The sequence below is a fragment of the Telopea speciosissima genome, chromosome 3 (genome assembly GCF_018873765.1).
Source record: "Telopea speciosissima isolate NSW1024214 ecotype Mountain lineage chromosome 3, Tspe_v1, whole genome shotgun sequence".
Classification (NCBI taxonomy): Eukaryota; Viridiplantae; Streptophyta; class Magnoliopsida; order Proteales; family Proteaceae; genus Telopea; species Telopea speciosissima.
The window spans coordinates 61,021,669-61,036,220 of NC_057918.1; the positions used below are offsets into that span (position 1 = coordinate 61,021,669).

Below are 14,552 nucleotides of genomic sequence, written 5' to 3' on the forward strand. Positions count from 1 at the left end.
ACTCTAAAAGCAATCTTGACTCAGTCTCATACAACCACAGTCACTGATACTACTGCCAAGAACTGCTAAACAAAGTGCTGCCAAGAGCTGTTATGTCAACTGTTGGAGATCCCTCACTCAAGCACACTGACTCAATCACAACTGGAGGATCTGAAAACAAGCCACAAAGTCGTGTACACACCCCAGCCAGACTCAAAGGCTCTACCAGGTGTGTACACCCATCCTGCAGAAAGGCACTTCTAGCCAAAGCAAGCAAGCATCCACAACACAGAGATATACGTGCTTCAGCAAATTGCCTACGTGTACGGAGTAATGGTCACTTGGACCTCAGCATCTACTCATCACTAATTTTTCCAGCATAAAACTGAGAGGCCGCACCCACGGCAGATGATGTTTTAGTCACATCTATGACTCAGGATATCTGACCTGCTTCTATCCCTAAATATAGAGATAAGGGTTTTACCCCCAATGATTTTCTAGCACCCACTAGTAACCAACACTGTGTCCAAATGCAACTGGACAACTCAACAAAAATACTTGGGCTTATACAAATGCCCTACAATATCAAGCACATCTAGCATATGTCTCAACATGCATCCCTACTGCTAGCATATACAATGAATACCAAAATACAAAAATTACAAGGTCAAGAGATAGAAATTCTCACAACCATGCAGTGTCTCTGATTCCTGGTATCCGGCGATAGAGTCTGGCAACTTTGGTAGCTCACTGAAATCTTCAACTTTTTCCAAGTTGATGGAGAACTGAAATTTTCAAGTGTGCTTAATCACTGATGCTCTGGAGTGATTCCTAGCAATGGAGAAACCACTTTTTTCTCCTCTTTTCTTTTCTTTTCTTTTCTTTTCCTTTCTTTTCCTTTCTTTTCTTTTCCTTTCCTTTCGTTTTCCTTTTCTTTTTCTCTCCCTTTTTTCTTTCCTTTCTTCTTTCTTTTCTTCTGTGTTTCCTCCACGGAATCTAAGATTTGGGGCTTGGGAAGGGGGCTTCAAACTTCCTTTTTTTCTTCTCTTCTTCTTTCTTCCTTCCTTCCTTCCTTCCTTCTTCTTCCTTTCTCCTTCTTCTTTCTTCTTCCTTTTCTCTTTTCCCTTTTCCCTTTTCCCTTTTCCTTCTTGGCTACAACCACCTAAAGAAGTTTTGGTTCTATGATTTCAGAATATCAATGGCATCAACGTAGGGCTGGAGACATGAGATAGAGAGGGAAACTCAAATCTTAGATGCATACAACACCTCTTAGGACTGCAACCCTTCTTCCGGCGACCTCTGCTTCTCTTCACTGTTCTCTCAGAACAGCAATGGATAGAGCTCGAAAAATCATCCAAAATAAAAAAAAAGTTCACCTCATTTGGCCATTGGATGAGTGAGATATCGGGTTTAGAAGTTAGACCATTCGTAGAGCTTAAAATGGAATCTTGAGGGCCGTGTACAAGTGCGCGCGCAAGTATCATATCGCCTTTGATTTCATGTAGCGCCAGTGCATCAGAACAATTATGAACGTCCGTCAGATCTTAATTTTGAAATATACATGTTCATACGTCAGATCGCTCAAGATCCCATCCGTCAGATCAGTATCATGAGGTAAAGTCAATGTCAAAGGCTGACAGTGGCAGATGACGTTTCGTGCTCCTATTGGCTGTCTCGTACGGCGCCCTACAAGCCGTTAGATCTGTCGGTGAAGGCGGGAAAGATCTTAGACCGTTGGACCTTCATCATTTATATCTTGAATTAATAAGGCTCATGAGATCCTTCCAAAGAGAATCTTTCTAGCCACTTCTCTACACATGCGCTGCACTCAATCAGGGACCATATGGTCTACAGATCTGAATTAATCTGGACCGCACATTCAAATTTTAAAATCTCAGTTGAATGTTATCTTGTCGATCGGAATCTTCTGCATCTTCAACAAACCAAGGAGCCCGAAATGGAATCTAGGCCATAACTTCTTCGTTTTAGCTCCGATTTGAGTACCATTTGCTGCCACGTGTCCGTGACGATGAGCACTACCAATCAAAATTAGCCACATCAGCAAAATCCTTACTGATTTTCTCAGGAAACCCCAAAACAATTTGGATTCACTAAAATGCCCTTCATTTTAGGTGACCAAACGGGAATCGCTATAACTTCATCGTCTGAACTCGGAATTGCGTAATTCCAGTTGCATTTCGAAGAGAACTCGACTAACTAAAATACTCATACAAAATGCTCCACCCAGTTCTGTCATTATACCCTCCAAAAATGCCGACGAACACGCTGCCAGTGCGGAAACCTATGAAATCAATATTCTTAATACACCTAGCCTTCACCCAAGGCTATTTAAAGCTTCCGAACACTGCAATGAACAATCTCATGCTGCTACATAATCTCCGGATGCTCTAGCATCATTGCCAACATGTCACATCACTGTCAAATGACAAAAATGCCCCTGGATGACTCCCAAACCCTCTGCGACCTCTGTATACACTGCCAAGCCCATGTAATGATGTCACTACCAGTATGAATACTGTAAGAACTACTGGGGATGGTGGGGACACTATCCAATCACTGCCTGCAGTGCCATCTGCATGTAACTACACCAAGATGCATTGTGTTGACACCAATAACACACATGCATTGTGTTGACAACAATGACAACCAACACACAGTCACTGCCATCTGCACTGTGTGTTCAACAAAATGATCATCCTATCTCTGAATTATCGGGGCCTTGGTCAAGCTTCGGTAAGAAGGGAACTTCGAGACCTGGTTTGCCGGCATCGGCCTTCGTTGCTTTTTCTTTTGGAGACCAAGAGTTCTAGTTCTAACTGGGATTCTTTATGTCGGTCTCTTTCTTTTGATTACTATGTGTGCATGCCTGCAGTTAATGGTGCCGGGGGGCTTTTTTGTTTTGGGTGGATCCTGTTCAGATTCACGTGGCATGGCAAGCATCCTTTTGTTTTCACACTGTAATCACCTTTCCTCCTTATAGTACTTGGTCTGCCTCTTTTGTTTATATGAGCCCCTATAATTCTACTCGCTTGTTGCAATGGAATTCTATCTCTCAACTTGCTTTTACTCATCCACAATGGTTACTTATTGGAGATTGGAATGCCTATCTGGATCCAAATGATAAAAGAGGTGGCTGCCCTATTAGCTTTAACCATTCTCGTTCCTTTATGGAATTTATTAATTATAATGCGTTATTGCAAGTATGTTCCTTTGGATATCCTTATACCTGGTGCAATAAGAGAATGGGAAGTTCCAGAATCAAGTCTGTAGGTGCAACGGACGGAGGGTCGCTGGCGTGCACCCGGGGGAAAGAAGAAAAATGGGAAAATGAGAGTCGCTACTTAGATTTAGGGTCTAGGACCCATGAACCCCTCCTTTGGAGAAGGGACGCTAAATTAACTCCAATGACTCAATGGATGGTCTGCCCCAGATCTCTGGGTAAGTGTCAAGTTAGGGGCTGAGAAGGTGTTAGGCACCCAGCAACCGTCCGACCAACGATCGATCTTCCTAGACCACACTCTGTTGTGTACTGTTGTGTTATACGTATTATGTACTTAATTAAACTAATTTTTTGTGTTTTATTCAAGTTAGAGAACCTAACTCTATAGTAAAAACCAGGTTAACTGTACAAAAGTGATTAAGACCCTAATTCTATGATTATATCATGAAAAAGGACAATTACTTAGAATACAAACTTACTTAAGAGCCGAAATGGCCAAAATTACAAAAATGCCCCTAGAGGGCCAAAATATGTACAAAAGCATGAAATCATACTTAAATGCTGAAAATATTAAAACATGACTAAAAATTATTTATAGCATGCATATGAATCAACAGAAACACATAAAATGCTTTGGAGATGCAAGGTGGTAAAAATTACAAAAATGCCCCAGTTAGGGCAAAAATATAAATATGCATGAAAATACAAGCTTATACTTAAAACATGCTTATGAAAGTTAAAACATGCAAATAAAGTGACAGAAACCTTTTCTAGGGCCCTAAACATGATTCGATCACAAAATTACCAAAATGCCTCTAAAGGGCAAAATGGTAAAAATGCAAGAACATGCACTTTCAAGTAATTTTAGGCATTTGATATGTCATTAAACATCCTAAAATTACTAAAATGCCAAATAAGGCTACTGGGTGGTACATTGGGCCCACATTTGGTAAAATTACGGCAAGAATGAGCCTTATGCATGGTTATAACACATGATATGCATATATGCATATGAAAATAACCTAAAACATTCTAAAACAGCATGTCATGCATTAAAGCATTTTTTTTTTTTTCTGATTTCTTGGCATTTTTCATTTTTTTGGGTTTTCCACCTACAAAATCACCATTATGCCCTTATGGTGAGAAATGGCATGGATGACATACAAATCAAAGTCACACACGGTTAGGGATTGTTCTCTGTAATATGATACATTACAGAGAACACTCCATGTCCTTGCCTGTAAAGAAAGTCATAAAAAACCTTTTTTGTATTTTTGGAAGGTAAAAAAACGGATTAAAACAAAGAAAATACAAAATAAATATTAAAAATCCGAATCAGATAAAACCAAAACAGTGACAAACTAAGATAAACATGCTCTTCACATCCATGTCAATGGCTAAGCATGAATCCTATTTTGTGGGCCCCACTCTTGCAAAACCCCAAAATATTCACAAGGGAAAAAGTGTCCCAAAAAACATGATTTAGAGCTCAGTAAAATTAGGGAACATTGAAAACAGTGGTAAATATCATCCCTGAAATTTTCAGAAATTTATCACTCTTTTATGATTTTTAATATTTTTGTAACTGAAAAACAGCCTCTTTATGTAAAGAAAATCAAATAAAATATATAAAAATATGTAAAAATACGCTTGAATTGTGGAAGGGCCTAGGCTCAGCTTGGGTAACCTTATTTGACCATAAATAGTCGCCAGAAACCTCTGAAAGCCGTTCCAAATGTGGTTGCTCCGAATGGCAAGAGTGGTGAGAAAGGGGTATTTGTGGAATTTTATATACCTACGGTAACATGGTCTTGGGATATATCTTGCATAGATTGAAAGAGGGGAGAATGGGCTTTACAAAGGTATTTGTTTCTGAATTTTTCTCCATCTTTAAATTCTCCAAATGGCCTCCTATTTATAGGACAATACCTATTCGAGGAAATGACTGAATGAGCCCTGGGGCAATAATGGCAGGGAACCAAAGGCTGGTGGGCAGTTGGGCTGCCTGGCCGCTGGGTGGCTAGGCAGCCTAGGCCGGTGCAGCCTTCCTTGACTTGGCTGGCACATGCATGTGGGCATGACTGATGGGCCTTGTGTGGCTCAGCCTAAATGGTGGGGGTTTGTCCCCTGCCGACAGTCCAGCTGGACCAAGTCAGGCCGGGTTGATCCGGTCGGGTCAATCCGGTCTGACTCGGGTCGGTCAAAATTTTATATTATTTTTCTCTCTTTCTTAAAGATTCCATTTTAAGGATCCACATTCAAACATTAATATCTTTTGATCCGAATGGTCGATTTTGATGCACCATATATTGTCGCGAAGGTCGCAACACTTACTTTCCATCCGTGTGGGTGACGTAGCCAGATTTTGACTAAAAGTGGCACGGATATCAAGAAAATAACATAAATGGTGTTTCACACCGATCAATGTCCAAATCATACCAGAATTACATGAAATATTACGTGTAAACAACAATATCTTTTGATCCGAATGGTCGATTTTGATGCGCCATATATTGTCTCGAAGGTTGCAACACGTGCTTTCCATCTGTGTGGATGATGTAGCCAGATTTTGACTAAAAGTGGCACGGATACCGAGGAAAGAACATAAATGGTGTTTCACACCGATCAATGTCCAAATGCTACTAGAATTACATGAAATATTACGTGTAAGCACAATATGACCAAATAAAGTTATCCAAATGGTTTCAGGTCACATCGGGTGGCTTGGATACCAAGAACCATGTTAGGGGTAAAACGGTCGTTTTCATAAAAGTTATCCGATTTGCCCGAAATTTTACGTGAAAGCTTAATATGACCAAATGAGGTCATCCAAAGTATCTCGGACTAAATCAGGTGGTCCAGATACCAAGAACCGTGCCAAGGGCAAAACGGTCATTTTTACAAAAGGTGCCAGATTTGGGTGAAACTTCAAATGTGGACTTAAAATGTTTAAATAAGGCCATGCTAGGGGTTTAGGCTCTATTTGTGACAGTTTGGTTACAAAAAGTGAGGTAGGGGTAATTTGATAATTCTTGTCATTCAGTCATCACACAAGTTACGACCTTGACCATCATTGCCAAGACACTCTTCCAAGGTGTCAAAATGTGGTGTCTACAGAGGCAAGATTGGATCGTGCCTTGGGAAATTCTAATTGGTTTGAATCTAATCCTTAGGCTCATGTTTCACATATTTTCTTTGCTTCTTCTGATCATCGTGCTCTTATGTTGAATACAGAGGCCCCTTCTCCTTGGCTCCCTAGACCTTACAAATTTGAGGCCTATTGGTTATTGAAGCAGAGGTTTATGGAGGTTGTTAAGCAGTCATGGCGAAATTTGTTGCGTGGATCTCCTTCACATAGGCTCTTATCAAATCTTTCTTCGCTTCAGGCGTCTCTTAGAAAATGGAATCGAGAAGAGGTTGGAAATATTTTCCAACTTGAAGAAAGTACAAGAAGATCTCTTAATGCCTTATATGATGATTGGAATGGTAGAGATGAGGATTGGTTTGCGATGGAATCTTAGTTGTTGGATTACCTTCATCGTCTACTGGATCAGAAGGAACTTATTTGGCATCAGATGTCTCGGTCCAACTGGATAATTCATGGGGACAGAAACTCTCATTTTTTCCACCTCTCAACGACTAAACGAAGGGCCAGGAATTTGATTCAAGGTCTCCATCATCAAGGGCTTTTTGTCACAAATGACCCGCCTTGGCTGACATTATTAATTCTCACTTCTTGAATATTTATTCCTCTTCAATTCCTGTGGTTGAGGACAATTACTTTATCCATGTCACTGGCCGGTTCATTGCAGCTGATAATGAGGCGTTACTGGCTCCTATTACTGTGGAGTTAATCACAAAAACAGTGATGAAAATGCTGGCAGCTAAAGCTCCTGGGCCTGATGGCTTTTCGGGTATGTTTTTCCAAAAATCTTGGGATATTGTGGGTCCTGACATTATTACTATGGTGTTACACTTTTTCAGTGAAGGTTCTTTTTCTAAACAAATCAACAGGACATTCATTACCCTCATTCCAAAAGTGCAACACCCTTACTCTATTGGGGACTTTCGACCAATCAGTTTGTGCAACTTTGTGTACAAGATCATTTCAAGGATTATTGTGGATAGATTACGACCCATTTTGCATAAAATTATCTCTTTCAATCAGAATGGTTTTATTAAAGGGCATCATATTCAGGATAACGTTCTTATTTGCCAGGAGCTAATGCACAGAATTAAGACTCAAAGGAGAGGTAGGATGGGATGTATGGCTGTTAAACTTGATATGAGTAAGGCTTATGATAGATTGGAGTGGCCTTTTCTTAGGAAAGCCTTATCTCACTTTGGGTTTCACCCGCTTTGGATTGATCGTATTATGTTCTGTGTTGAATCGACTCAGATTGTCTGTTCTTCTTAATGGCCCCCCTTTGGAATTCTTCTCCCCAAAAAGAGGCCTTTGTCAGGGGGACCCTCTATCCCCTTATCTGTTTGTTCTTTGTGCCGAGTGTTTGAGTTAAAATAATACCGCAAGCGTACGGGTCAATCGTAGCTACGGGTCGAACACGAGGAGATATACGCCACTCTATTTAACTAACTTAAAAATAATGCAAAGTGAACCAAATTAAAGTGTTAAATTAAACTAATTAAATTAATAAAAATTAATGCATCCTAACTTATAAGCATCTAACCTATCAAACTAAAGCGAATTGAAAGGAATAAAAAAACGCAGCCACACTTCATAATCACATAAAAAGAAATAAGGGAATAAAAGTGCATCCACATACCACAACCATATAAAAAAAATAAAAAAAATAGAGGGAGAAGAAGAAGAAGATAGAGAGAGATAGAGGAAAGGGAGAATGAGATTGAGAGTTTAGATAGTAAAACCTAGATGTGTTTGCATGAATGTAATTGAAAAGCTTGAATACTTGAATAAACTTACCATGACCTCCTCTTCTAAATCTTCAAGTCTTGTCATCAACTTAAGAACTTAGACTAGAAGGCTTAAAACCTAAACTAGAATTAAGAAATTACAACCCAATTGAAGACTTAAATTGAAATTAAAGCATAAACTAAACCTATTACAACCATTAAATAAAAATAAAAAAGCAAACTAGAACTTATAAAAGCCAAAAATCACAACCTAGAAGGAGAAGAAGAAAAGAAATTTTACTAAGTGAATGAACTAAAAATTACACTAAAAATTGAATTAAAATTGAACTAGAAACTAACTAAAAATTAAACTAAAAAACTAACTTCTTACAACCCAAAGGCAAGGGTATTTATAGGGAAGAGAGGAGAGAGAGAAGGGGAAGTGTAGGAGAAATATTCCCTAAGAAAAGAGAATATTCTCTTCTCCTTCCTCTTTTACAATGCCTGAATCCTAAAAAAAAAAAAAAAAAAGAAGAAGAAAGAAGATTATTTACATAGACCTTCTATTTTTAGAAAAGTAAATTTCTAATTCTAACTTGTGCTTCCTTTTCTTTATAGATATCTTCTCCAAGCAATAAAATCAAAGCATCTTTGATTTTTCAACTTTCCATAGATGAGAAAATATCTTTCAAAATAAATCTATTCCAAGTAGAGTTCCAGAAGTGCCCTTGAGAAGTTGAAGGAGAGAGAGAGTAAGGGTGATGACTAGGATTCCTTCAAGAATAAATAAAATACTCATTCTGTCCTTCAGAAAACGTGGAGCATGGGGTACTTATATAGGTCTCACCATTGTGTTCCTTGCGAAAAATCACACAAAATAGACCCAAATTTCATCCAATTCGGAGTTGGGGAGCCCAAGATATCTCAAGTTGAAGTTGGACTGTCCAGAGCCTTCCAAATGGAATCTTTCACGTACAGTAAAGTAACTTCTGATAATTGCATTAAGGCTCCTAAAATCCGAACTTCCGCTTCACTTTGTCCCCATCCGACTGTCAATAATTATAAATAAACCCCTACAGACCATTTTCACGCGTCGTTACGAAAACGGCCATAACTTCTTCGTTTCAACTCGGAATTAAGTGCCGTTTGAACCATTGCGAAACTGACTCGATGGGCTATGCATCCATTTGCACTTCTAAAAGCTTAAAAACATCTCCTTAGCATCATCTCCTTCATTTTCACAAGAATTCACCTAAACCCTGAAAAGCACAAGAAAGCACCGAGCAACTCTGTTCAATGTGGTAAAATGTATAATTTATGCCCTAAAATTTCACACATAAATGTGCTCATCACCGAGATACTCTCTTCTCATCTGAATTATGCTCTTAATCCAAAAGGTTGTTCATGGCATGAAGATATCTAGGGGTGGTGAGAGCATTTCACACATGTCTTTTGCAGATGATCTCATTCTTTTTGGTACTGCTATAGCTGGTGAGGCTCGGGCTCTAACTTCCATATTGGATATCTATTGTTCTATGTCAGGTCAAAGCATTAATCTTTTCAAGTCTTGGGCTCATTATAGGCTCGTGGTAATGACTTCCTTAAAAGGGATCTCTCTACTAGATTTCACATCACCCCAACCTCAGAGCAAGATATATACCTTGGTATCCCTCTTATTCCGGGCAAGTTAAGAAAAGGTCACTGCAACAATCTCATCAAATGTGTTACGGATAGGCTACAATCTTGGAAATCAAAGTATTTAAGCTCTGCTGGGAAGCATGTGCTCATCCAGTCTACTTTGTCAATGATGCCAACTTATTAAATGTCCTGTTTTCTTCTTCCTAGTTCTATTCATCAGCAATTGGATTCTTCGTATAGGCAGTTTTTTTGGTCAAATGGTGAGAAGTCCTTGGTACCAACTGTTGGTTGGGACCTTATCTGTCAACCCAAGCGATGTGGAGGCTTAAATCTAAAACGCTCTAAGTATATGAATTTGGCTTTGTTAGCAAAAAAGACGTGGGAACTTCTGTTACCACATAACTCCTTCTGGGGGAGAGAAATCAAGTTAAGGTACTTTTCATGCAATGACTCACCCACGGCTTCATGTGGTTGGAAGTCCATTATCCAAGCTAGAGCTCTCCTGCTTCAGGGTCTGTTTATACAGGTGGGCGATGAATTGAGTATAAACCCTTGGTCTGATTTCTGGATTCCTAACCATAGGCCGGGGAGTGTTCCTTTTCCTATTCACCGTAATGCTCCTTCTCTTGTTTGTCAATTGATTGACCATACTAATCATAGGTGGAAGGAGAACCTTATTTTACAATGGTGGCCACTTGATGTTGCGATCAACATTCTCTCTATTCCTTTACCATTAACCCCACAACGTGATAGATATATTTGGCTTCATACTTCTAGTGGATCATTCTCTGTTTCCTCGGCGTACAGACTGGCTATTGAGGATGGTTTACGCCCTCCAGATAAGGCTTGGTTGAAGTTGTGGCATGTCCAGACTGCTCCAAAAGTGTTGTTTTTTGCTTGGAAACTCTTACATAGTAGATTACCTACAGTTGATTTTCTGAATAGGACAAGCTCATCTACCATCGCACTGCCAACATTGTGGAGCTCATGATGTGAATCCTACTCATTTGTTTCTCTCATGCCCTTTTTCTCAATCTGTTTGGGCCCTTTTCACCCTAATCCAGTTGAAGGTTGGCTTGATATCCAAGATAACTTATTTCAGGCCGTGGATCGTGGTCGTTCTGGTTCTTTTGATGATTCCAGATTGTCGATGATTTTTAATACTCTGTGGCATCTATGGGCTGCATATCTTTCCTTTACATTTGATCATTCCTCCCCTTCTCCTAATTCAATATTCCATAAAGCTCATCGTTTTGTGCAAGAATTCACTTAGAAGAGTCATGTTCATTGTCGGGTCCAAAGGTTGCTTGCCTGGATGCCTCCAGGTGTAGGGGTGGTCAAGATCAATGTTGATGGGGCCAGTCATGGAAACCCTGGTAGATCTGGAATTGGAGGTGTGGGAAGAGATTGCTTTGATAGATTCCTCTTCTGTTTTGCAAAGGGTACTGGGGAAAATTATGCTTACATTGCTAAGGGCCTGGCAATTCGACATGCTCTCCTTCGAGCACGAGGCAGAGGACTCCAATGTATTTGTATTGAGAGTGACAAGCTCCTTATTGTATCAATTCTTAATGGCTCTACATCAAATATCCCTTGGAGATTAAGATATATCATTGAAGACTGTATTGCTTTGTGGCCTTCTTTTGACTTTGTGAAGTTTTCTCATACTCTACGAGAAGGGAATTTTTATGCTGATGCCCTTGCTAATGTGGGTATTGTGAATCAGTGTGATCTGTTTTGGGATTCTTTTCCGCCTTTGTTTCTTTCTTCCTTTCTGTTTTCTGATGCCTATGGGGTTGTTTTTTCCCATGGGTTTAGTTAATAAAAGTTGTTACCAAAAAAGCTAGATCTTTCTGTGTTTTACCTTCAGAGAGAAATTCTCTCTTGTCACATCTATCTAGATTAAGAGACAAAAAGGAAAATATGCACCTCCCTCACACGTCACACAATCACCCACCGCCTCCGTCAACCTTTTAGTTTCCACACACCCATGTTCTGGGAAAAGTGAAGAATCCCAGTGATCATTTCGCACACCCCTTTGTCTAGGTGCAAGGGTAGCGCACACACTGAGGTAGCACTCTCTTTTCTATTATTTATTTATTTATTTATGATAAAAAAAAATTAGTGATTTTTTTTATGTGAATGAAATTAAGCCTAACCGTCATACGCACTAAAAACAAGGTCCTCCTAGCAAGGGTATGAGTAGCACAATTAGTTCCCCCCATGGAATGAAAGAAAATAAACAACTAATAAAGGAGAATAAATTTCATCAAAAAACAAAGGAGGATAAATGTCTAATGTCTTTTATAAGTGGAGCAAGTTCAAGACCGTTAAGGCAATCTTGGTTGATAATACCGGCTATCACCAGTGCATTACCTGACTCGACTTCGATTTTCCTTTCCATTATTTTTATTAAAAGAGAGAGAGAGAGAAACAAGCATGTGGATACAATTAACGATTACAGGAGGGCAACTAGAAGGCTGACGCAGGGGAGCTACGACATAAAATGATGTCACGGGCTTTTGTAAGCAAAAAGCATTATCAGGGATGGATTTTCCTAACATGCTTCCATTGAACTTCTCAGAATCTTCTCTCTCTCTCTCCCTCTCCTTGCCCACAATAAAACGCCGCCTCTCTTCCCTTCATTTCAGTTGTTCACTCCAAGCCAGGCTGCCTATTCTTTCATTTGATCTCTTCTTGAGAAATCCAAAACCCATTTGCATTTGTGTGAGAGAGAGAACCAATGGAAAAAAATTCTCGGTTGCCGGAAAATTTATCTGCCGGTCGGCAAATGGCGATCGAAGAACTCATTCGGGGTCATGAATTTGCCACGCAACTTCAGATTATCCTCCTTAAGTCCACCGAAGATCATGAGTCAGTCACAGCAGAGGAGCTGGTTGCAAAGATCTTGAAATCGTTCACGGAGGCTCTTGCAGTACTGAATTCCGGCAAGTCTGGTGAGAATTATGAAGATCCGGCAACTGCGCAAGACGGTTCGCCTTGTTCCGATGTCCAGAAGATTGAAGATTCCGGCGAGAACAGGAAAAGACCCGCTTCCATTGATCATCCCAGAGGGGGTTATAAGAGGAGGTGAGTTCACATATTCGTTATTTTTGGATAATTTGGCAATCAGAAATCTGAGATAATTCTGAGATACCACTAACCAGATAGATTTCTACTCAGTTGAGAAACAGAGGTTGGGTATCTCTGATTCAACAATTTTAAGATCTTAAAGACAAGTGTGCCCCATCAATTCCTCACTCACAGTGGATTTGAGCTTTAATTTTGGGAACTTCAATTCTGAACTAACTGGGAAATAACTCACAGTGGATTTGAGCTTTAATTTTGGGAACTTCAATTCTGAACTAACTGGGAAATAACTCACAGTAGATTTGAGCTTTAATTTCGGGAAGAATTTCAATTCTGAACTAACTGGGAAATAACTCACTGTGGATTTGAGCTTTAATTTTGGGAATTTCAATTCTGAACTAACTGGGAAATAATAATTTCTTGCTCTACAGAAAGATGGTAGAGACATGGATCAAGGTCACTCCCAAGCCTATAGAAGACGGCCATTCCTGGCGAAAATACGGCCAGAAAGAGATTCTCAATGCCAAATACCCAAGGTTTATACTTAATTCTCTCATTCATGTTGACGTGCTTGACTTGATTTCCAAGAAGAATCTAATAATTTAAACCCAAAAAGCTAATCAAAATCTTGTGATCTACAGGAGCTACTTCAGGTGTACCCACAAGCACGACCAAGGTTGTCTAGCAACCAAACAAATTCAAAAGACCGAAGAAGAGAATCCTCCAATGTATCGCACTACTTACATAGGCCACCACACATGCCAAGATATGCTCATGAAAGCCCCCCAATTTGTCATGGATAGCTCTCCTGGAGAGGGTTTTCTATTGAGCTTTGAATCAAACACTTCAACCAAACCAGAGCAGCTTCCCTCTTGCTTCTCATCAATCTCTTCTATCAAACAAGAACACAAGGAACAAGAAAAAGCCCTTGTTATTGATCCAAAAACCCATCATTACAACCAATCATCCTTGGAATATTTCCAATGGTCAGATCTACCAGAGATTAATGAATCATCTAGACCAACATCATCAGTATTGTTGCCTTCAACTCCAGGGTCAGAGGATTATGGAGATGTTTCAGGCGGGTATTCATGTACTACCACCACTAGCAGCTCTCACAGTAGCTTTGATATGAGTTCTGTTCATTTTGATGAATTCAAATTTGATGATTTGCTCTACTAGGAATTTAAAAGTTAGATGGGAAAGTTCTGTTTGATTATACGTTGGGAAATATGGATCCCATTAGCTTCAGGCTTAGATGTTAATATAATGGCCGTTGTTGAGATTGTTCATATATAATTAACCAATGATGTGCAATAATTTTCTTATTTTATTTTTATGATTTAGTTTAACTCTGTTCTTTATATGTGACCATCTAAGCTATGGAAAGTGAATTTGTAAGAAAATTAGTACCTTAATTAAGCTCTAATTTGACATGTCTGGGCCAATCATCATTGTTTGGTCACAACTCACAAGGCATTTCTCATTGATACTCTTGTAACTTATAGCCATTCCAACTTTGGCCAAGTGGGGAACTGCCTCTTGGCGTAGTGGTGGCTGCCAATGCAGTAGGCACCCGCCTAAGTCTAAGGGAGAGGTTATTGGTTCGATTGTCTCCACCATGGGATGTTAGATATCCTTATTCCCCTCCCCCCTTTCTCTTAGTTCCCCTTGTTAGATATCGTTATTCCCTCTTGACCGCTGTCTCCTATTGGAGCTGGGACGCCACTTC

General features: G+C 39.6%; 1 protein-coding gene across 1 annotated transcript; it reads left to right on the top strand.

Annotated features, from left to right (window-relative positions):
• The first annotated feature begins 12,473 nt into the window (after nucleotides 1-12,473).
• On the top strand, nucleotides 12,474-14,034 carry LOC122655374 (probable WRKY transcription factor 70). Its single transcript, XM_043849573.1, has 3 exons — nucleotides 12,474-12,820; nucleotides 13,252-13,356; nucleotides 13,462-14,034. The coding sequence occupies exons 1-3, from the start codon at nucleotides 12,474-12,476 to the stop codon at nucleotides 14,000-14,002; spliced, it is 993 nt and encodes a 330-aa protein (XP_043705508.1). The 3' UTR covers nucleotides 14,003-14,034.
• The last annotated feature ends 518 nt before the right edge of the window (nucleotides 14,035-14,552 follow it).

What these genes read in the sequence shown, in the direction of transcription:
- LOC122655374 (XM_043849573.1), top strand. Translation starts at nt 12,474, where the DNA reads ATGGAAAAAAATTCTCGGTTGCCGGAAAATTTATCTGCCGGTCGGCAA. An exon ending in AGAGGGGGTTATAAGAGGAG is followed by an intron (nt 12,821 to 13,251) that starts GTGAGTTCACAT and finishes CTTGCTCTACAG; the next exon opens with AAAGATGGTAGAGACATGGA. An exon ending in CTCAATGCCAAATACCCAAG is followed by an intron (nt 13,357 to 13,461) that starts GTTTATACTTAA and finishes TGTGATCTACAG; the next exon opens with GAGCTACTTCAGGTGTACCC.